Raw genomic sequence first — 24401 nt, 5'->3', positions numbered from 1 at the left:
ATGGCAGTCTCGATTTATATATGGCAGGTCTCAACAAATACACAATCATATGGGAAACACTGCATCTATATAAAGCAGAACACATATTTGGCTGCCTATTAATTGCAGGTTATTGCTTTTATGAATAGTATATGTGCATTTGGCGTATTGAGATTTTATCTCTGTTTGAAACAATGGCATAAGAACACCACTAATTACAGGCCCCAAAATGACTATTAAAGAGTCTATTTATAGCAAATGTTTTTTATTTGCTTTCCCACTTTATTTTTTGTTTTATATAGCTGTGGTGCATTTGAAATATCTGTTGAGTTTTTAAGGCCAGAACCTTGTGCCCAAGGGAGTTATTCTGCTGAATTCACTGCTTCTCGATCGTCTGAAACAGCTTATTTGCAGACTCGCTGGTGCTTCTGTTCCTAATTTACTTTGCAAGTTAACTTTGTGTTGTTTTGTCTGTTTGTGGAAACCTTGTTGATTTCTTAAAAACGTTTTGGGACATTCCATTCCAGTACGGTATGTTGTATACTACAATTACTAGAAGAAATAAAGCTCATGCTTGTTTTTTGTCATCAAAAATTATATTTTAATTAAAGCAAAACGGCTGGTAATAAACAATGGAAAATCATGAAAATGATCTGTGAACATAATGATTATTACTCTGACCAAAATTATTACTCCTGCCATTATTATCAATATTTTATTACATTTAATATCTCAAAATACATCCACACTTCAACCAAAGTTCACTTTGTAGCTGGAAAAATGTCTAAATTGCTGTGAGTTGTTTTGCTTTACACTTTATTGTGTAATAGCAAAATAAATGACACAGCATTGTAACGTCTGCTCAATATAACTCTTGCATAGAATCAAAAATTAGGAAAAATGTGGATTATATTCTACTATTCATTTATAAACTGATTGTTCTTTTTTACCATAAACTAGGACTGTCCAAAGTGTAGCAATTTGCTCATGTCTTTATTGGTTAAGCATTTTCTTGAAATAACAAAGACAAAAATGGCCACATTGAAAAAACAAACGGTTTATTAAAAAAAAAAGTTGTTACAAGATATCGAACTGAGATCATCATTATAACACAAACCTAAGATGCAATTCGCAGCATTTATCGTTAAATATATAAGCTGCTGAACATACCTTGAAATAATATTAGAATTAAATAGAAGTCAGTGTGATTAATAAATCAAAGGCAAAAAAGTTATAATTCTATGTCTCCCACATCCTTAAAGGGCTCATATTATGATTTTTTTTTTTCTACATTTATAACACTTTTTTGTCGTCCAATTCCAAATAACATTTAATGGTTAAAATGTTGCATAGATTATGTTTTGCAGATCGTTTTCAAGCTGCTTTCTGATGCCTTCAGGATGCTGCGTTTTGTGTGCGGTCCTATTTACATGGCTCCACTTCGACAGCGTCTTCTCCTCGTCATCCTTGTTATAGTTTTTAGCGCTTTTATAGCGAGTCTACTGACAGATATATGTTTGAACTATATGCTAATTTGTATTAGAAATGGCAACAGAGCAGAATGCATGTGCATGTACGAGCCATTCTGCCCCACAACAAGAGGATAGCAAAATAGGCACTTATTGACTCCAGCACGGAGACAATAGCAGACTTGCGCAAAGCTTTTTGGGTAACATTTTACCATATATAGAGATATCCACTGTAGTCACCAATGGGAAAAACATTCCAAATTGGGGACATTTCAAATGGCTCATTAGGAAGAAGTATGGAGGAAGGCAAGATTATATAAGATTTATAAATATCGCCGCCATGCTGCCATGGTTTGATTTCAAATTTCCGGGACTTTTGCAGATCCCAAATAAACAAAAACAGTTACCAATAGGTAAACAAGTTGATTTTGCATGATGAATCCCCTTTGAATATATCTAACTCTCAGGTAAAAAGTCTTCAGACACCCTGTTAATTTTTAAAGTCAAATGCCCATCTCTGGTTGAAAATATATATATTGTTTTAAAGTATTTAATCTAATGTATTTTCTGCCATAAGCCTGAGTTGTTTTATTAATTGTTATTATTCCCAGCTGTTGAATTAAGGAAACATACTGTTAATTACTGTCTCTGACAATATGTTGACAGTAAAATGTGGTAAATAGTGTAATTAGAATTGAATGGGGTGATTTGTGTTTACTGAGGAAATGTGTTGTACATATGATTTCTGTTAAAGGGGAACTGCATTTTTTCTTGTTCGTTCACAATCATTAGAGACAAGAAGACAAAAGGTTGTTGTTTTTTTCGCGTCCTAACATATACAAATTGTTTGTTCTTGGTGGCTAGCATTGCAGCCAATGGGAGCAATCAATTCTACCTCTAAACCACTTTAATAATGCATTCAAAACCGTCAACAATACTTAATTTACGTTTCGTAACCCGTATAATAACCAAGCTGTAGTGACATTGTTATTGTGAGAATGAACACGGAGGAACTATTATTCTATCGTAGTAACACATCGTCATGCTTTGGTATTAGCCGTAAAAGCTCACTACGGCAAGAGATAAGATAGCTTCTACAACAGCACGCAACTCGTTTAAGGTTGTAATGCACAACACTGCGATACAACACCAATTTGTACTGACTGAACCACATTAACAATCCTATTAAAGTATCTGTAAAGTATTAGCCCACATTTCACGTTTTGTTTGTACACAGTTCGCCAGACAGCGTATGTACTCTAGTTGTACTAACACGCATGAAGTGCTGTGTGTATCATGATCAATATCAAAGTGACTCATTCAATGGACAGTTGTTCGTCTGATCCAGCTGGCTGGGGAAGTTTCTTGTTGATTTTGGATAAGCAATCCATTCATGTTGAAATAGCCTGTCTGCAAGTTCCATATTTATAGCGTCAAAATCGCTTTCATCCCCCTCTCCGGGCTTCTGTCTGCTCCAACGTCTCACTCTTCCTTCGTGCTTGTTTCTATAAGCATCAGTATATTTGGCTTAAAAAGTATAATGTTGCGAATCCTCATTTGTCCAAAAATAGTAGTCTTCGTTGTCTGTTACCAAGTCTGCCATGATTAGAAAACACACTCGTGTTTGATTCCGGAAGTAGGAATACATATGTGTTGCCAGAAGTCAGACGTGCGCTGCTATGAATACAGAAATAAATGCACGGAAAAAATTAGTCATGGAAATGATTACAATTATGAAAATACGGTAACAATTTAACATATTACATATTGTTATGAAAGTGTATGTTACTCCATATATAGAGATCACTGTATATAAAATGTTGCTGAAGGGTTTGCAGTTGTTTTAGAGGTTTTTGAAGGCAACAACGGTGACTCCCATTAGCTGCATCTTCCAAGCGTTTGTTATCAACTTTAAAATCGTGTCTCTCATAATAATTGTGAACGATAGGCAAAATTCCAAAAAAAAGGCAGTTCACACTAATTATAGTGTGTTGAACAGTCGTTGAGTAACAATTAGCCTGATTGTGGTATGATAGTTTCTACTCAGTGATTGCGTTTGTCACAAGGTCATTTATTTTGACCTGGCATACATGTTTTTTATTTAATTTGAATAAATTTGCATTAAAAACAATACAGTAAATGCATAGTGAAAAAGTAATTTTACATCCGTTCATATGTTAAAACAGCATACAGAGACTAGAATAAGCAATTTTGGAAGAAATAGAGTATGAATGTTGAAATGTTTAAGCCAAACTAAAATGCTAATGTTGGCATGATAACAGTTGAAATACATCAAGTACCAGGTTATATGAATCTAAAGCATACGCATACAAAATTGGCTAAAAAGTTAACATGCTAATGTTAGCATGGTAGCATGCCACAACGTTAATATGTTGGGCGGGTGACCAACATTAGCAAGAACTTTGATTTTGTTACCGTTCAAAACTGTTGAGAAATATGGGATATGTAGAAGTTTGTATAGTGCCCATTCATTTTCAAAGGAGGAAACATTCTGGTAACTATAGGAAAACCGTGAATATTCAGAACGGGGACACATGTTGGTTTGAATATCTAGGATGAGTGAAGTGTCTGGATTGTGGAATGGTTTGAATCGGTTGAGAAACGGGATTTGCAGAGGTTTGTCTACTGCCCATTAATTTTTCACTGGCGAAAAGGTTTCTGGTAATTATCGGAATAGCGGAAATTTTTGGAACAAGCAAAAATTTTGGTTTATATGTCCAAAATGAGTGGACTGTGTGCGTGCTGCAATGGTTGAAATGGGTTAAGAAATGTGGGAATTGGGCGAGTTTGAAAAGTTGCCAATCAATTTTCAATTGAAAAAAATGTCCTTGAAAACCTGGAATTTTAGGTAATCTCTGATTTAAAATCGGAAAAAAATGGTAGCTCGGTTGTCATGATCGAGTCGAACGTTTTGCTACTTGAACGGTTCCAACCGGATAAACTGTGGGAAAAAATAGTTGGGATTTATTTGTTCTTCTTTGCGGCTTAATTCACATGATGGTCAACCAGCTTGAGCGTAGCATTAAAACAAGTGAGAGTGAGTTTGAGCAAAAAATGCTGTATTGCTGTTCTATTCTTGGGTGTTCCAATCGTTCAAATAGGGAGATAGGAAAGAGCTTTCAAAGAGTCCCAAAATAAGTTGTTCATAATAGTAATAGTCAGGTAGAAAAAACTCGAAAGTGCGTTAAAAAAATGGCTCTTAAAAATATGACTTTCATCATCTTGTAGAATTCAACCGGACCATGCAGCGATGACTTTGTAAAATGTTTGTTTGAACTTTTGATTTGTTTGAGAACATTTCTGTTTTTCTCTACTATATTAGTAGTGTTTGAGAGCAGTACTAAATGTAAAGAAAGGACAATAGATCGCTTTAGTTTGTCTTCTTGTGTGGTTGCTATGCTTAAATATAACTTAAAAAGACCTGGTTTTACAAATAAACTAATGTCATGTTAAGTCCTAGTAATACATTTTGTAATTGTTGGTCCAATCCACCGTATTTTCGTTGTCGATTTTATTAACAGAAACTAAAAGCTAAATTGTTGATACGCAGAAAAGCCAAGTGCTTTATTCGACACGGATGATCACACTATAACGTCTTTAATGTTATTTGTTAGTTTCAAGAACATATCCTTAATAGTATTAATAAACTACATGAATTATTCTCTTGGAAGCTCAACAGCATATACTGAATCTTCAAACAATGCCGAACAACATGGACATTTATAGCTAAATATTGGGGCAAAATATGAACTTCACACCATAAAAACAACTGTAGACATGAATTGTAGACGAGAATAATATTAGTGGAAAAAATGTAATGCAAGCAAACTTATCCTTTTTCTCATTAGCTTCACAATAACAGCAGCACGGCACACGTTATGTCAATCAAATACATTACTTAACGATGCACAAATAAGTCCCTCATTGTCTTTCACAGATTAATGGATAATTTGTGGACCCCTCCAGATGTAAACATGTGCCTCCAATCTCTCTTTTTTTTTTAATAATGTTAAGTGTCCAAGGAAGTGAGTTTGAGGCGGGATTTGGTGGTAGCAGGGGTGTATAATGTAGCCCGGAAGAGTTAGGGATGCATGGGATTCTGGGTATTTGTTCTGTTGTGTTTATGTTGTGTTACGGTGCGGATGTTCTCCCGAAATGTGTTTGTCATTCTTGTTTGGTGTGGCGCATATTATTAAGAGTGTTAAAGTTGTTTATACGGCCTGTTGAGCAAGTATCCCTTGCAGTCACTTACGTGTGTGAGCATAAGCAGCATATAACATGTAACTGGGCTGGCACGCTGTATGTACAGGTTGTAGAGGGCGCTAAAGGCAGTGCCATCACGGCACGCCCTTATTTTTGTTGTAAGGGTGAAAATCAATAGACAATCGAGAGAATAGTTGCCCTGAAATTCGTGAGTCTCCCGGAAAAATCGGGAGGGTTGGCAAGTATGACGCTGTCAAGCGCCATTCATGTAACACTTGTGGGCCGAACATTACATTTTCTTATTAAGGTGCGGGCCGTGTGTCTGAGACTCCTGGTTTATACATAGCACAAAGCAAAAAAAAACTTTGTATGCAGTGTTATTTCATTTTAAATTTCAAAAGAGTTTTGTGGCTCCCATTGTTATCTTTAATTTGTGAAACGGGTCAAAATGGCTCTTTGAGTGGTAAAGGTTGCCGACCCCTGGTATAGCATGTTCTATATGTTATAGTTATTTGAATGACTCTTACCATAATATGTTACGTTAACATACCAGGCACATTCTCAATTGTTTTTTTATGCGTCATATAACGTACACTTATTTAGCCTGTTGTTCACTATTCTTTATTTATTTTAAATTGCCTTCCATTTGTCTATTCTTGGTGTTGGATTTTATCAAATAACTTTCCCCCAAAAATGCGACTTATACTCGAGTGCGACTTATATATGTTTTATTCCTTCTTTATTATGCATTTTCGGCCGGTGCAACGTATACTCCGGAGCGATTTATAATCCGAAAAATACGGTATTGTATAAATTCAGTCAAACCCACTTTAAATATTTTTTCATGATCACTTTTGTATTTGCCTCTAAACCTTTCAAAATACGCCCAAATTTGCACTGATGTAGGTAAATAAACAGTAGTCTAATGGGACTGTAGACCATTGCCTGAAACCTGGAAGTACCTCTCGGTCACATGATTACAACCCAGCTATAGGAAGAGGCAGAAATAGAAGATGTTTTGGTGTAGAATAATTCAGTCAAACTACTGTTACAGAAGATCAATATCAAAGTACAAAACCCAAAACCAGCGATGTTGGCATGTTGTGTAATTCGTAAATAAAAATAGAATACAATGATTTGCAAATCCTTTTCAACTTATATTTAATTGCAATGACAAGATATTTAAAGTTCGAACTGAGAAACGTATTATTATTTTTTTGCAAATAATCATTTACTTATAGTTTAATGGCAGCAACACATTGCAAAAAAGTTGGCACAGGGGCATTTTACCACTATGTGACATGGCCTTTCCTTTAAACAACGCTCAGTAAACGTTTGGGAACTGAGGAGACCAATTTTTGAAGCTTTTCAGGTGGAATTATGATGTACAGCTTAAGTTGTTCAACAATACGGGGTCTCCGTTGTGGTATTTTAGGCTTCATATTGCGCCACACATTTTCAATGGGAGACAGGTCTGGAATACAGGCAGACCAGTCTAGTACTCGCACTCTTTTACTATGAAGCCACGCTGTTGTAACACGAGGCTTGGCATTGTCTTGCTGAAATAAGCAGGGGCGTCCATGATAACGTTGCTTGGATGGCAACATATGTTGCTCCAAAACCTGTATGTACTTTTCAGCATTAATGGTGCCTTCACAGATGTGTAAGTTACATATGCCTTGGGCACTAATACACCCCCATACCATCACAGATGCTGGCTTTTCAACTTTGCGCCTACAACAATTTTCCTCTTTGGTCCAGAGGACACGACGTCAACAGTTTCCAAAAACAATTTGAAATGTGGACTCGTCAGACCACAGAACACTTTTGAACTTTGCATCAGTCCATTTTAGATGAGCTCAGGCCCAGCGACGCCGGCAGCATTTCTGGGTGTTGTTGATAAATGGCTTTCGCTTTGCATAGTAGAGTTTTACTTGCACTTACAGATGTAGCGACAAACTAGTTACTGACAGTGGTTTTCTGAAGTGTTCCTGAGCCCATTTGGTGATATCCTTTACACATTGATGTCGCTTTTTGATGCAGTACCGCCTGAGGGATCAAAGGTCCGTAATATCATCGCTTATGTGCAGTGAGTTCTCCAGATGCTCTGAACCTTTTGATGATATTACGGACCGTAGATGGTGAAATCCCTAAATTCCTTGCAATAGCTCTTTGAGAAAAGGTGTTCTTTAACTGTTCGACAATTTGCTAATGCATTTGTCCACAAAGTGGTGACCCTCGCCCCATCCTTGTTTGTGAATGACTGAACATTTCATGGAAGCTGCTTTTATACCCAATCATGGCACCCACCTGTTCCCAATTAGCCTGTTCACCTGTGGGATGTTCCAAATAAGTGTTTGATAAGCATTCTTCAACTTTCTCAGTCTTTTTTGCCACTTTTGCCAGCTTTTTTGAAACATGTGGCAGGCATCAAATTCCAAATTAGCTAATATTTGCAAAAAATAACAAAGTTTTCCAGTTTGAACGTTAAGTATCTTGTCTTTGCAGTCTATTCAATTAAATATCGGTTGAAAAGGATTTGCAAATCATTGTATTTTGTTTTTATTTGCGATTTACACAACGTGCCAACTTCACTGGTTTGGGGGTTTGTTATTTGTAATTATAAAGGAAAATACTTGCAGTCACAGCATCACAAGTGGTGCTGGTGTTACATCACAAACAACATAATCTATAAATCACTATTTTCCATGTATAATACTTTTTATATTACACAATTAGACAACAATCTCAAAATATTTGTGACAGAACATCAGTGAAACGACTGCAATAAAAAAATATATATTTCTGCTGAACTGTTTTGATTGTCTTTTTCACCATCATCTTAAAATTGGCAAGTTTTTGTGTTCTTTCTTAAACTTGCCCAACATTTTTCTCTGTGCTGTGGCTGCAACTCTCCAGCTTACTGGTGTGTGAGAGTGACAGGGAAAAAAGCTCTGACTACCCTGCTGATCAGTTATTTTCTGCCACTGTTGGTTTGCATTTTTAAAACTCTTCCTGAATATGGACTAAGACACCTACCGACTTTTTTCAGGGAAAAAGTACTGTCTTCGAATCCGTAGGGTATTTTGCTTTTATTGAATAATGTATGATTGCAGCAAAGCTTTCCTAGAGTGCACCAAAACTATAACTACAACTGCAATCGAACACGAGGTAAAATGTGCAGTACTGTATGTGACTTACCAAGGCTGCTCTTGCAGGGTTTCTTTTTTGTGATGATGAACATTGTTGTTTTCTTCATTTGATGCTCCTTAAAGTCCTGTCAGAGTAAAGTCACAATGTGTTTAGAAAATTGAAAGAATGAGAGCTGTGTGTATAGTTTGTATCTTTTTGCTGGCTCCATGTTTGTGTACGAAGATGTGCTGCAGAAGCACCTTCCAAACACATCAAACTCTCAGTTTAGTTATGAAGCTAAAAAATAGGCTATGCTCAATCTCCTGACTTGGCCCACATAAATTAATCTTACCTCAGAGATACGTTGCCTCCCAAGACCTGCAGAGAAGGGAATGAATAATGACACTTTCAACCTTGGCATGGCACAGCTGCTTCTAGCTGTCCCGGATTTGGTACAATGACGAATATGGAATGGCTGGCAAAGTTCACTTTGCATTTTCTCATTTATACCACTGATCTACTGTACATAACTTAAATATGCGCTGTTCTCCATGTGTCATTTTCCGTTACGATATGTATTGAAAAACACTTTCAAACACATCTTAAAAAAGATCCCCAACTAGACTCTCAAAAATTAAAAAAGAAAGAAAATCACTACAGTACATGAAATAAAACTTAAAGCATAAATTGATTTGAAATAATACACATCTCATGAGCTAGTGAATAGTAATTTGTTTGTTTCCCCCACCCATCTTTAATGTTTTGTGGGGAGTATATATTAAAAACGGTCATCTGTTATATTAAATAGCATGTGGAAATTACTGTATTAAAGGGGAACTGCACTTTTTTTGGAATTTTGCCTATCGTTCACAATCATTACGAAGGATAAGACAACAGAAGTGTTGTCTTGTCACCTCATCACAGAGCCAACGCAGATAGACAGACAACATTCACCCTCATATTCACACACTAGGGCCAATTTAGTGTTGCCAATCAACCTATCCCCAGGTGCATGTCAGTTGAGACAAACTTAAGTGTTCTTTTTGGCAGCATAGGTGCTCTTATTCAATGTTAACTATGTTGCAGTCTAGCTGTACTCACTTTAAGCCGGATCTGTGCATAATATGGCCCACGGGCCACATCTGCCCCTATGCCGGTCCGTGACTGCTGCATGTAAGGTTATTTATCTCTAATTGTGTGATTAATTCCAATAAGCTTCCTTTACCTTGTTTGCTTACTAATCGATGTGTTACAACAGTCACATTAATTGCGGATGTTGATTCAAAATTTTAGAAGATGTTACGGTAGGTGCGCTGTACGCCCTCTGAATGTAGTAACACACAAGAAATAAAGTACGGAAAGATGTCCAATTTCAATCTATGTTGCTACAGTAAGCTATGTTTCCCCTCTCACTCTACAAACAGGTATGAATCAGTGCTTTGTTTTGCGCCCATCTTGGTCAATGCAATTCAGCCCATCCTCAGGTTATTCATTATGCTATGGTTTGCAAGGATACATTTCTTGCAGGTTACATTTCTGAACATGCACACTCTTTTTACTGGTGTTTTGAGTAATTTACAGGACATATAATAAAGAAGGATTTTTCAAATTTTTTCCATTGCTTAATCATCGCATTTCCTCATACAAGTCAGAATTTTTTTATTTTTTTTTCTGCTTTTATAAAGAAATAGAACTGATATTAAGTGTAAATGATTTCAGACTTTTGGCACAGCCCTCCCCAATATGTTTTGTTTTTTCTTTGGCCCTTAAGGAGGATTGTTTATCCACTTGTACACTAGCTTGTACTCGTACTGTGCATCTGGTCCATTTTAGGTCCCATTACTTTAATTCCACACCTTTTAATTTCAATTGGTCTTATTTTGTGCAACCTTTGCGTCAGTTTTGTGCATTTTTTTCCACTTGTGCAGTGCGACAGGGTGACATGTTGTGTCGTAGAGCACTGTCTCACATACAGAATGTGTGTAATTGCACAGTCATTGTCCATGTGTCCTTGAAAATAACACGAGTGCTTTCAAATGTTCATTCATCCTTTCAATTCGTCATTATAAAAAGTAACATAATGTCAATCAAGTAGCCCTCCACATGACTCGATATGCTTAAGTACTTCTAAATGTGTTTCTGCCTATGATGGAAAAAATACTTCCCATATCTATAAACATTTACTTATATGCTCTCACTATGTTGATGTATTTTACAATGTTCCCCATTTGAGTAATTATTTTAATTGCAGCACCTCGCAGCCTCCTTTCCCTAACCATTATTTTGTCCTGTTTTTGTTCTGTTAATCCTTAAAAGCTTTTTAATTCAAGGGGAAAACATGCAATTACAATGCACAATGACTTTAATGGTTAAAGCTTGGACCTTAACCCTGACATTTACATGATGCCAATCTAAATGGCACTTTGTAGTGCACGGCTCCATCAAACCAAACAATACTAATTTCGGTCAGCATCAAATCCACGTACCTGTTTTTGGTTGTTTGCTTTCATGCATTTGTAGGATGGAAGCATGATTAACACTTTTGCTTCATGGCAAGAAGGTCACCGATTTGATTCTCGCTAAGACCACTTTAAACACTTGACTGACAAACTGCATTGACAGGCATCATGTAGATGTTTGACACTGACACGCTGTCTTCATGCTGAACGATAGATGCTGCATTGTAGTATATTCTGTATTAATCTATTGCACTAACTTTGTCCCTTCTAAGGCACCAGTAATGGGTCTGTACTGGTCTACAACCTTACCAGTGGTCTTCTGCACAAGGAGCTCAGTGTCCACTCTTGTGAAGTCAGGTAAGATGCTGTGAACGTTAACATTCATTTGACATTGAGTGAACATACATTGAGAATTAGACAAGATCTTACTACTTTTCAGCTTTGAAATAGGCCTTTTCTGTTTCAAAAGTAGGAGTGGTCGCATCCATTCTTTGACTTGGCCAATCGAAACCCACCAGGCTCTAAGTAATTCATGTGAACCTCATGTGATGTACCTGAAGCTCTTAAAGACATTCTCCTAGTCATCCATCACAAATATCCTGATTTATGAAGTTACAGTTTAACGGTCATTGCTGCCTGACTTACCTCCATCGGTGCCTTTGTGCAATTATGTTCCTCTGAACACCTCTGTGGGCCGCCATCAACTGGGGACCATCGGTCATGGATGTTAACCCCAGTACATCACCTGGTGGCAGAGCGATGGCAGAAAGCTCACCCTGCCACTCCTTCTTCCTACTTCGCCATAGAAAGGAGTTACCCTTATCTGAGACTAGACTACTTTCAGATCAGCTAAATTAAAGTCACCACTATTTGTTTTTTCAGGATCTTTGCTATTTTTTCTGACAATGCCTCTAATTTTGACTATTTTATGACAATGTGTCATTGTCAAGCTCAGTGATGTTTCAAAAGTTACAAGAATGAGAGGGAATTTTGAGTTGGAAATGTTACAGGGGAAAACTGTGCACTCGGATTTTTTAGCACTTCAAATTGAGCCTTGTCATTGGTGAGCTTAATTGGACCTGAGGATAGACAGACAGCAAGCAGGGAGCAGGGTAGAAACTTTCAGCAATGGAAAAGACCCAGGCTCTTGGGGACAGAGGTCTAAGATTTTGGTTCAATTCAAACATGAATACTTCATAGAAACTAGGACAAAAAAACAGAGCAATTCATAAAATATGAAAGATTAATTTTGGAAGAATCATCTCTCTCATTCCGCCACTCTGATATTGGATTGCTTTCATTCAAACCCGAATGGTTCTATTTAGATATCAAGAGAGGGGGATGTTTTACTCACCATCATGCCCGTATGGGTGAGATTTTTAAGATTTTTTTTTTTTTAGTTACTCTTACTATTATGACAGCTGATGTTTGGTTGTTGTATTGCTGCTTCAGCAAAATATAATGGTCAGTATCAGCATTTATCTTTAATGGGCTAAGTATTTTTAATAGGATTACTTAGGCGCTATTATTATTCAGTAATGAGTATTTGGTAACAATTCACTGTATTTAAAACCATGCCACATGCATTTTTTACTCAGAGAAATTATTTTTTCAATTGTTTTTTCTTAAATTGCACACTCAAGGAAAAACTCAACAGATGCACATACAGTGGATGCAAATAATTATTAGATCCTTTGCTGATTTTGTACATTTACCCCCTAACAAAGACATGAACAGTCCATCATTTTCTTGACATAATTTCAACAACACATCTAGAAAAAAAATCATGAAGTTAAAGTTATACATTCATTCATTTATTGATTGAGTAAAATCCTTCATCCCAAGATAAACATGGCTTAATACTTAATGGAGAAACCTTGTTGGCAAGTACAGTGGTCACCAAAATGTTAATCAGCAGGCTGTTGCTTGGCTGCACAATGTTCCAGCTCCCTCCACAGATTTTCTATGGCAGGGGTTTTCAATGTGTGGCACGTCGTCCTATGCTCACCCGAGACTGTGTACTTGCTCACTGTCGGTAATTCAAATCAATTATTTTTTTCTTAAAAAGTAACTGAAGTCATCTGAGCGGGTCTCTTTTTCCCCAAGAATTTTGTTGAAGGGTCATAACTCATGTGTGTGCATCCAGGGCACATAACCGTCTGTGGGGCTCAAAATCAGTGGATGAAATACTTATTTCACAAACTCAGATAAAAATTAATTTACAACCTTTTAGTCAATGCTTTTTTTTCTTGTTTCTGCATTGATATTCTGCCTTTCTCCCTAACAAAATGGCCATAAACATATTGTCTGTTCAGGTCTTTGTAACAGGGTAAACTTACAAAATCAGCAGGGGATCAAATAATTATTCCCACCACTGCAAGTACACCCACACAGATATGCACTCAATGTTTTTTAGCCATTTAATGTTCCACATTTATTTTGCATATGTCATTAAAGTTGCAATTTTGGAATGGGGTTTTCTCCCTCATGTGCAGTACTGCTGTCAGTTGGATGATATGGGAGGGACATGAGGGCTTTATACAGATTAGCCAAGCAACCGATGCCCCATCACAGCCAAGGAGGCCATACTGCTTAGCATCTCATTTACATTTACTGAGGGAAATTGACTAATTAATCACATGGGTCTTTACCATCTCACGATGCAGTTTTTGCTCCCAGAGTCCTTTAAAAAAAATGTATATTGCTCTTTTGGTCTATTTGATTTACAGTGCAATTTCAACACTGCATGTATGTTAATTCCACAGGGGTATTGAGTGGGTGAGTCTCACCAGTTTCCTATCTTTCGCCACATCTTCTCCCAACAACATGGGCCTGGTTCGAAACGAGCTGCAGCATGTTGATCTGCCAACGGGTGAGAGACACACACAAGAAAAAGTTTAGGCAGGTGTAAAAATAGTTTGATGTTAAAGCCAATGTGAAACCCCTGATGTACTTGGTATAGCATATTTTAATACTTACACACGCTTGACCAGAGGTCCCCAACCTTTATTGCACCAGGGACCGGTTTAATGTAGGCATTATTTTCACAGACCGGCATTCCATGTGTCGCAGATAAATACAGCAAGAATAAGTGTATGAAAAATACAACACACCATAACGCTGAGTTAGTGGTTCCTTGGGGTTTGTTTCTTTAAGATGAGATGGTCTCCTGCATGTTAATGGTGCATATACTATATATACCATCAACATACCATCCCATGCAGATGAAAATTAGCCTTTTGCTATAATCTGGCACATGTACTATACATTGTATATGTTCATTATACAGTATGTGCCATATCCCATGAAACAAAGATATAGCAAATACAACAAATGGTGATTTCCAATCAGGAGTTGTATTATACATCAATAAACAAGTTTATTGGGTTTAGGCTGGAGAAAATGCACTTGTTTATAAATTATTTAATGTTTCTGTGCGGCCTGATAGCAAATGCGTCACGGACCAGTATCAATCCCCGGTGGTTGGGGACCACTGCGTTAGACAATATGTGGCTGAATTTGGGCATGATCCCGCTTCCCTCTTTGGGCCCCCTCTGACTGGGAAATTAAGAAATCTTTGAAAAGGGCTGAAGATGTGGCGACCGCCCGACAGGGTGACCGGCTGTAATAGATGCCAAATGTGTACAATTATTGAATTGTTACATTAATAGATAATGTGAGAGACCAGTCCATCGGATAGGGGATCTTCTTCCATGTAGACAAGTCCGCAGTGCAGAGACGTCACCAGCTGTACATAGAAAAGTGGTCCACCTCGAGTGAAAATAAGTTGTCCGTCGTTTTGTCCCCCAACTTTCAAAAAATGAGGTAATACCGTCTGGCGCTGGGACTAATGTAAAATAGGAAGAATCAGTTGTTTTTACAAGTGCAAACATAAGTTACCATATTCTGTTTATTCATCAAGCCTTTCTAACTTTACCTCTTCCTATATGTGTTTTTCTGATTTTTAGGCCGGTGCTTTGCATTCAGAGGAGAAAGAGGAAATGATGAGCCACCCATTGAGATGATTAAAGTGTCTCATCTCAAGTGAGTTTCCCGTTTTCCACATAATCTTACAAATACAAACTAATCCTCCATTTGCTATACTTACTTAGTGGTACCTATTGTTTCTAACTTCAACAAAACTCCACAATTAATTCACAATTATGAGTTATTTGTCCTCTGTGTTGTTTTAGCATCACCAAATATGAAGCTCATGACACCGTTTTTACATGTGTTGCCCTTAATTTTCTGAGAGCATTTCTTTTCTGTTTGTGCACTCAGCTGCAATATAAAAATATGTGATTGATTTGCAGCAATATAAAGCCCTTGCCTAGACTCATGGATTGTCTTCTTAATAAAGTTTGACACCCAGGCTAATGTTTCTACTTTGCTGTATGATTATAAGTGACAGTCACTTAATCATGAGGCTTATTGCCACTTGTTTTTTATTTGATGTATTCCTATTACAACTTTTAAGCAAACACATATTGCCAAATTTTAGTTGAAAGCCAGTATGTAGCAGCAGGTTAGAATTGAGCTTTGACTAATTCAACAGTCCCATTAATAAGATAGTCATAAATTGTCACTTCCTGTCAATGGGAGAAGACGCAAAAAAAAAGGCTCTGCTTTTGCTTTTGGGGTTTTTGATAAATTTGAAGATTTGTGACCACTGATTTGTGATCACAGCCACAGGAGACTTGCATGCAGTGACGTGCGGTCACTGCATGCTGCGCCTCACCTGCCATCATGGAAAGAAAAAAAATTAATTAAATTGTTATATGTATCCAGTGATTATACTATAAAGTTATTTTCCGTTTAACTTCACCAGTTTTAGATTATTTTTATTCAAAATGGCTGAATTTTCACATTTGCCGTTCAAATACTGAGAAGAGACGGTGCGGTGATCAGCAGCCAGTTGAGGCACGTCACTCAGTTGTGCCTCACCATGGATTGCGGACTCGGCTAACTGCTGGCCTGCTGTGCAGTGAGACCGTATTGCTATATGAATTATATTATACATTTCCATAGTTTAGTTAGCTGAGGTATATAATGTACAGTGTATTTTGTCAACAACTGTATGTGTGTAACGTATTTCTTGTGCTGAGCAATCATAAAACTGCTGCGAAGACGCACTGTGTGAGGCTCGCGTAATCCCGCCTCCTGGTGCCGGTTATTGCACCTCCGCCGCAGACTGCACCCCCCGACGGGAGCGCCACACCAGCCAAAGCCCACACCCAAACCCTCCACGTGCAAGACCGAATCCACCCCAAAAAAGTCACTTAACAATAAGCCAAAAAGTGCAAAAACAACATTGCTTGCGCCGGAGGAGCCGTGAACGACTGCAGGGACACAACATTAGGTACACCTGCAGACTGCAGCACGGATTTCATATTTCATTCATTCACAACTCCTCCAACACGAACACCACTGTTCCCGCACATATAAGTAAAGGTAAGACCATAATAACGTTTTTTTAAATTAAATGTGCTTATTTGTGTGCTACAGTTTGTATGTGTAAAGTTAAACTTAAGTTAAAGTACCAATGATTGTCACACACACTATGTGTGGTGAAATTTGTCCTCTGAATTTGACCCATCCCCTTGCTCACCCCCTGGGAGTTGAGGGGAGCAGTGGGCAGCAGCGGCCCCGCGCTCGGGAATCATTTTTGGTGATTTAACCCCCAATTCCAATCCTTGATGCTGAATGCCAAGCAGGGAAGAATGCTGGTATGAGCTTTTAAACATAACCCGTTAACTGCTGCCAATCAAATGGTGAATAAGATACTCTTTAGGGTTCATATGTTTGTAAATCTGACTGTGATGAAGTCAGTGCCTCACCAGCCATGAACCTCACCGCACGTCACTGCTTACATGGCATCTTCGAACTGATTGTGGTCTGGTGAGAGGCATTGTTTTGCTGAAATAAGGCGAGCTGGAAGAGCCCCCCGCAATTAAAAGTGGAAACTACGGCGAGAGTTTGAAGCCGTTTTGAAGTGCTTCCGACAACACAGAGTGATATAAGTTGACAGGCTGACACTTCAAGTTGATCTCTGAACAGTGTAAGGTACGAAATTGTTGAAATAAACCAGATAAAAGTGCTGCAAGTTGCTAAAGAAGCAACTGCCGTTAGCAAGCTGATACAAGAGGCACTGATGTCAGCTAGCTGCTGCGATGTCAAAATCTAAAAGAAAAACGTAAATCACGAAACCTGCGGTGTCATCTGATTAAAATTATTCTCTGGACACAGGACAAAAGGAGAAGCAAGATTTGATGTTGGACACGATGACAAGCAAGACTTAATGCTAAAAAAAAGGCCATGACATAGAAAATGCAAGATTAGAACACAAAGCAGACCTGGAAAGAGTAATAAGAGAACGTAAAGATCTGAGAAAAGCAACAGCAGAATACAAAGAAGATCTGAGAAGTCTGCGGGAAAATATAGAAAGTCTGCAAACTCGGAATAATAACATAAGAAGGGACTTTCAGGAAATGCGTCAAGAAGTGAAGATTCTCTAAGAAGAAAATATTGCAGTATCATAGATGAAATGGATCAGGATAAACAAATTAATTATATCATCGTGACAGGGTACCGAATTAAACCAAGATCCCAGGCGAAAGCTGTGAATAATGGAGGAGAACCAGATTAAATGGATGTAGCCTCAGCAGAACAGCAAGTGGTCAACTTTCTGTAATGAAAGGAAATTGAAATCGACATTAATATTATCGAAACATGCATACCACTGAATGGAAGAAACAACAGCACCACGTCGGTCATTCTCTTGATACTCGTTAACAGAAAATCGAAAATGGCCCTGCTGAAACAGGGAAAGAAGCAGAAGAGTAGAATTGTGTCCATGAATGAGCATCTCACAAAATGTAATAATGCAATCCCCAAAACAGCACACAACTTGAGAAAGCAGGGAACAATTCAGGAAACTTGGAGCGCCAACTGTAAAAAGTACATCAAGCTGAATGGATGTCCAGAAGCAAGAATACTAGCTAGGCCAACACACATCTACAACACTAAATATATCCTGTTGTGTACCACAGGAATCAATACTGGGACCAACATTGTTCAAATTGTTCTGTATATAAATGACATTGATAAAGTTACAAAAGACGTATGATACAACAGCGTTTTGTTCAGGAGAGAACACACAGAAGCTAATACAAATAATAACATCAGAAATGAATAAATCAAAAAGATGCTTTGACACAAACAGATTATCCTTAAACCTCAGTAAAAATAAAATAATGTTATTTTGTAACAGTAGAAGAGAAAGTCCAACACAAATACAAATAGACGGAATAGAAATTGAAAGAGTAAATTATATCAATTGTTTAGGTGTAATGATTGACGATAAAATTAACTGGAAAACTCATGTAAAAAATATAACGTATACACAGTGTTGGGTTAGTTACTGCAGAGCAGTAACTAGTTACAGTTACTAGTTACTTCATTTCAAAAGTAACTCAGTTACTAACTCAGTTACTTACACCAAAAAGTAATGCGTTACTGTGAAAAGTAACTATTTAGTTACTTCTTTTTTTTTTTTTTTTTTTTTTTTTAAAGCTCCCATTAATGCCCTTTTAGCCTTCATTTCAGTACTGTTATTGCACTGGAGAATAATACAATATGTTGATCAACTTGACATGCATTTGCATCACTGAACTCTGCTAAGCAATGTGCTCTACATACAACACACAAAGACAAAGATATGTTACAAAGGCCAATTTGTTTCTGGCCAGAACAAATTGACAAAACTATTTTAAATAGCTGCAACATAACGTACATAAGTAACAAACAGCATAATAACAGCATAGATGTAAACCAAGAAAGGCACACACTACATACACAAAGCCTAACCAGGCATTTTCTTTACTGAGCAAAACTCTTTATTGTCGGCCATAAACACATCACCAAAACATTAGTAAAAAAAATGATATCTAGCAAAAGTGGTCATTTTCTGCAGTACAAACCAGACCAAAAGCTACTTTGTTATATCAACAGCAGCCACTAGCTCTTTCTCACGTGTGCCAACACTTGCACATATGGCACTTAGCCAGTGATGAGTTTACAGCCACACAAAAAGTCAGACAACTCCAACACCACACATAAAGTGTAATTCCAGGTCGTTACACTATGATTTACCAATCAAATGTGTGCTTATTCTAGTGTCATTTATTAGGAATCTTAATTTATAAATATTAATTATTAAATGCTGTTAGTATATTAAATAAATACTAATAAAAATATATTTTTTACAAACAGGAAGTTGCAGGAATGTACACATGATCCCCTGCTTACATCTCATTGTGCAACATGTGAATGTTTTAATGGGAACTAAATAAAAGGGGTACAAACTATTTCCAAAGCAGGACCTCCACCCAGACAAACAATACAAGTACACAGTTCATGAAAAACAATATTTGTTGTTATTGTCATTGTAAGTGGGCCTAAACACTTATATTAGAAATGGAAATGACTGCTGTCATTTGATTATAATAATAAGAGAATGTTGTCTGTGTATCTGTGTTGGCCCTGTGATGAGGGGGGGACTTGTCCAGGGTGTACACTGCCTTCCGCCCGAATGCAGCTGAGATAGGCTCCTGCGACCCCGAAAGAGACAAGCGGTAGTAAAAATGGATGGATGGATGGAGATTGAACTTGTTATTTAGTGAGGTTTGGGACAGGTGTGCTGCTGGTGTAGCCACAGTGTGCACGTGTGATGTTGCTCACATGGGCTCCACTCAATGCTCAGGGAGTTTTTGCGTTTGCTCACACACATGAACAATTAGAGGGAACATTGATTGACAGAGTGTGTACCTTCAGCGGTGAATGATGAGAAGAGGCAAAGTTAATCCTTAAATGGTGGAGGTGAAGTGGCATCAGAGTCTCTGTCTCTCTTTACTAGCTTCGTCGAAGCATGTTGCTTATGTAGCTTGTTTCAGCAGATTTGAATTGCTGTTTTGGGCAGTAGATGGGATCTTTGATCCAAAGCACAATTTACATTTAACTAAAATGTTCTTTTCTTTGTGCTCGACAAAAGAAAAGTAGTGAAAATATCTCCATGTTAGCAAACTCGACTTCTGGCTCCGCCATGATCAGACACGCCCCCCTCCCCTCCCTCCCCTCCCTCCCTCTCCTCCCTCCACACTCACACACACAGAGCGCACGTCTCTCTTCTCCGGCTTGTGACACAAGAAGAATCAGAACGATGACAGAGCAGCGCTCCGATAAAACACACTTTATACTACATAAAAAGTAACGTAAAATAACGCAGTAACGCATCATGTAGTAACGGTAACTGAGTTACTGAATATAAAAAATAACGCGTTAGATTACTAGTTACCGCCGAAACTAACGGCGTTACAGTAACGCGTTACTTTGTAACGCGTTAGTCCCAACACTGCGTATACATAACATAAGGTGGCAACAAATACATCAATAATGAATAAGGGTAAATATGTATTGGACCAAAAATCACTTGATATTCTTTACTGCTTACTAGTGTTACCAAATCTAAGTTATTGTGCTGAGATATGGGGAAATAACCTCAAAAGTACGCTTCAGTCACTAACTGTTACATTAAATATTAGAATAATACATAATGTTGTATATGGAGAACATTCAAACCTTTTATTTTTGAATCGAAAATCTTTCAATTCTACAATATAGTGAATTTGCAAACAGCTAAAATTTTGCACAGAGCAAACTATAACCTGATACCCAAGAACATATAACAATTCTTCTCAACAAAAGAGGAAAAATATAACCTTAGAGAAAAATGTAATTTAAAGTACTTGTATGCATGCACAACACTACAAACCTTTAGTAAATCTGTATGTGGAATAAGATTAGGGAATGGATTAAGTTAATAAATCTAACGGTGTTATAATATGATCCAATGTAAGAAACTGTTCAAACTCAAAGTGTTTACAAAGTACAAAGAAGAAGAACCATGATACACATTCTGAACTTATTGATAATCATATTTATCTTACAATATTAAGTACAACTTACTTCACTAATTATTATTTATTTATTAAACTTATTATTTATGGAGTATATTGTGAATAAATTGAGAACAGAAAGTGAACAAAAGTATGAGCAATTGCTATGTAATGGAAAAAGGGTAGGACTAAATAAGCTATGCTTCTTCCTAATCCTCTTTGAACATGTTAAAAAGAGAAACTGGAAATTGTGATGTATCATGTTATTATAGTATATATGTTCGAAATAAACTCAAACAGGGCAATAATGGCTAGGCAGGTAACCTACTGTAATTTGCATGGTTTTGCTTAGTTGATTAAAGACACATCATGTACAAAAAAACATTGAAACAGTGTTAAAATGTAAAAAAAAAAGATAAAAATGAATGAACTTTGACTATTAATACCGTTCCAAAAATGAACTAAAACCATAGTCACAACAATGAACAGTATTCAAAATAAAAAGCTCACTAGGATTAACAGTCATCCAAATATAATTTGTTACATTACATACTAGTCTGTAACTGCAGCAAAGTGATGACAAGTTGGGCACAAAAGGTTACTGTGGCATTTGCACAAGACTGCCTTCATGCAAATGTACTTTTACAATTAGACTCCTACACAACAAACTGAAGCGGAACATTACTTGTAGGATACAGGACTAACTACTGCAAAATAAAGAAAATTCCTGTGTGTTTATGTTGTATCCCAAACTCATCCTCAGGCAGTACCTGGTCGTGGTGTTCAGGGAGAAGCCCCTTGAGCTGTGGGACATCAGGACGGGGACGCTTCTACGAGAGATGGCTAAGAACTTCCCTACTGTTACAGCTCTGGTATGAGGAAATATACTGCCAATGAAATACTTAATGGACAGCAATATTGGGAACATGTGTCTTACCTTCTGTAACTAAAATGAATATTTGATGTTATCCATTTTAATGCATGGATTATAGTATGTTTTCTTAAAGTGCTTAGCAAAAACATGTTGACACTGCCTCTTATTTCTGTCTTTTTGTCTTCTATACCGTCCATCCTTAGCTCATGAGGGCCATTTGCATGATTTTCTTAAAAAAAAAGCACAGTGTCATCTTTAGTCTGAGTGGTAATAAAAGCAATGTTATGTAGGCCAAACCTTACAGTGGGGCTGTAAAATCCTTGACACAGCAAATAAAACCACAAGTAGCTTTAATAATAAATTTAGTACCATATTGCTGCCTCATTTCCATATTGATTACAAGCCTGAGATCCAAGACCAATCCCACTGTGCTCCAAAAGTTACTCCTGAAAGGTTAAGGTATACATGTGTGTGCTTTACTTCCTTTGTAATTGAGCAGCAACTGTACTATGAAAACCCATCTATTTTCTCCAATGTATGTCTGCCTTTAACCCTGTAATGGAAACCCTGCATGCATACAGTATAGGCATTTTCCTTTGACCTCACATTTTCTGTGTGAAAAGGAATGGTCCCCATCACACAACCTAAAAAGTCTAAAGAAGAAACAGATGGCAGCGAGAGAAGCCATGGCTCGGCAGACTGTGTCAGATGCGGAACAAAATATTGTTGAGTCCTCAGTTATCAGGTCAGCACTAGAAAGCATCTGAATGTTACTTTTTAAAATATTCTCAACTAGTTTGCCTGTTTATGGTAATGGTTTTGTTTATCTTATGTTTGTTTTACGGTTAATGTACCTGATCTATATACATTGAGTATTTAAAAGGAATTGTATCTTTCCTTCTCTAGTCTGCTGCAGGATGCAGAGAGCAAGTCTGAGACCAGCCAGGCCATATCAGCCAGGGAGCATTTTGTGTTCACTGACACTGACGGACAGGTCTACCATATCACCGTAGAAGGCAACACTGTCAAAGATGGTGCCCGAATTCCCCCTGATGTGAGTCCAGGATTTATTACACTTTTTTGTTGTGTTTGAACTGTATGTTTTTGTTTTTCCTTTGCATAAGGAATGCCTCCTCCTCATAACGCTGAATTATGAGACATTATCCATAAGTGCAATAAGGGTCCAAGTAGTAAATATAAGACACTAGTGCATAATAGTTTTGTTTATTGATTCCTGCGTAGAAAGTGGATCAGAATTTAAACCCCATCATATATGAAGCTGCCGTCAGCCGCCGGCAACTGTGAGTGAATATAATTGGTAGATAAAATATCTAAAGAATATATAAGCCTCCTGAAGGCGCCTCCCACCCTACCTGCACACAATTTGTTTACACACAGTAAAACATTATTGAATACATTTGGTTGAAACCAGCTTTTTAAAATGCATGTAAACCCTATTCAGATTAAGATCTAGATTATATATCTGTATGTATATTGTTCCATCAATCACTCATCAGCTGGTTTTCTGCAGACTGTACATGGGACACTCAATGATCAGAAAGCCCACACTATTTTAGAGGTTTATATATTTGTTTCACCACCAATGTTTTTCGTCAAACACATTTTATTTGACAGTCCTTGAATGCATTACAGTTACTGTATGTGCTTTAAGACGCAAAAGTGAAACTTGTACATAACTTTTTCCGTCACTGCTACAGATAAATGTGTATTTTTACTTTACTCCCTTTGATACCACTTCATCTTTTTCACAATTGCTGGCTCTGTGTGTAAATGCATAAAGCTAAGCTTTGATGACAATTCGATGAGACAAGAAGGAAAAACAAATTTTAGATACATATAGTTTGAACAACAATATTGTAAAATGTGCTATAAACAAACATACGTAATGTAATATAGTAATAATGTACAGTATTTACCTCTCCCAGCACACTTACAAGGATTTAATTTTATTTTTTCTGATTGGTGTCTTACCATCTCATTCAACATAGAAAATAAGCTGAGTTACTGAAGAAGAAAAGGCTGGTCAATAAGGCTGGGAGGGCGTTAGCAATGTCCATACATTTGGCTCCTAGATAGCAGTGAGTAATGGTGTTAAAAAAGCAGATATCCTTAATTATGTTGTGAAGCAGCAGGGCCAGACAAGCACGACACCACCGGTTTGGTGCGCTGTGGCATTACAGAACACCTGGACATCGCATCCTGGAGTAGTCATATCAATCTGTAGCCATTAGCTATTGCTAACAAATCAAACCGGATGTTTTGGGGCAAATCTTACGGTGTTCACTTTGAC

At 37.4% G+C, this 24401-nt stretch overlaps 1 protein-coding gene across 1 annotated transcript in view; it reads left to right on the top strand.

Moving 5' to 3' along the window:
* The window catches only part of wdr11 (WD repeat domain 11), a 102468-nt gene that overhangs the window by 53136 nt on the left and 24931 nt on the right, over positions 1 to 24401 (top strand). The window contains exons 11-16 of the mRNA XM_061961438.1: positions 11536 to 11620; positions 14029 to 14135; positions 15232 to 15307; positions 21980 to 22088; positions 22714 to 22835; positions 22997 to 23144. Of these exons, the coding sequence (XP_061817422.1) occupies positions 11536 to 11620; positions 14029 to 14135; positions 15232 to 15307; positions 21980 to 22088; positions 22714 to 22835; positions 22997 to 23144 (647 nt within the window). The remainder of the gene's footprint in view (positions 1 to 11535; positions 11621 to 14028; positions 14136 to 15231; positions 15308 to 21979; positions 22089 to 22713; positions 22836 to 22996; positions 23145 to 24401) is intronic.

Source organism: Nerophis lumbriciformis, linkage group LG02, assembly GCF_033978685.3.
Source record: "Nerophis lumbriciformis linkage group LG02, RoL_Nlum_v2.1, whole genome shotgun sequence".
NCBI lineage: Eukaryota > Metazoa > Chordata > Actinopteri > Syngnathiformes > Syngnathidae > Nerophis > Nerophis lumbriciformis.
Note: the sequence above shows the minus strand (reverse complement) of the source record. Positions and strands in the feature narration are given on the sequence as shown.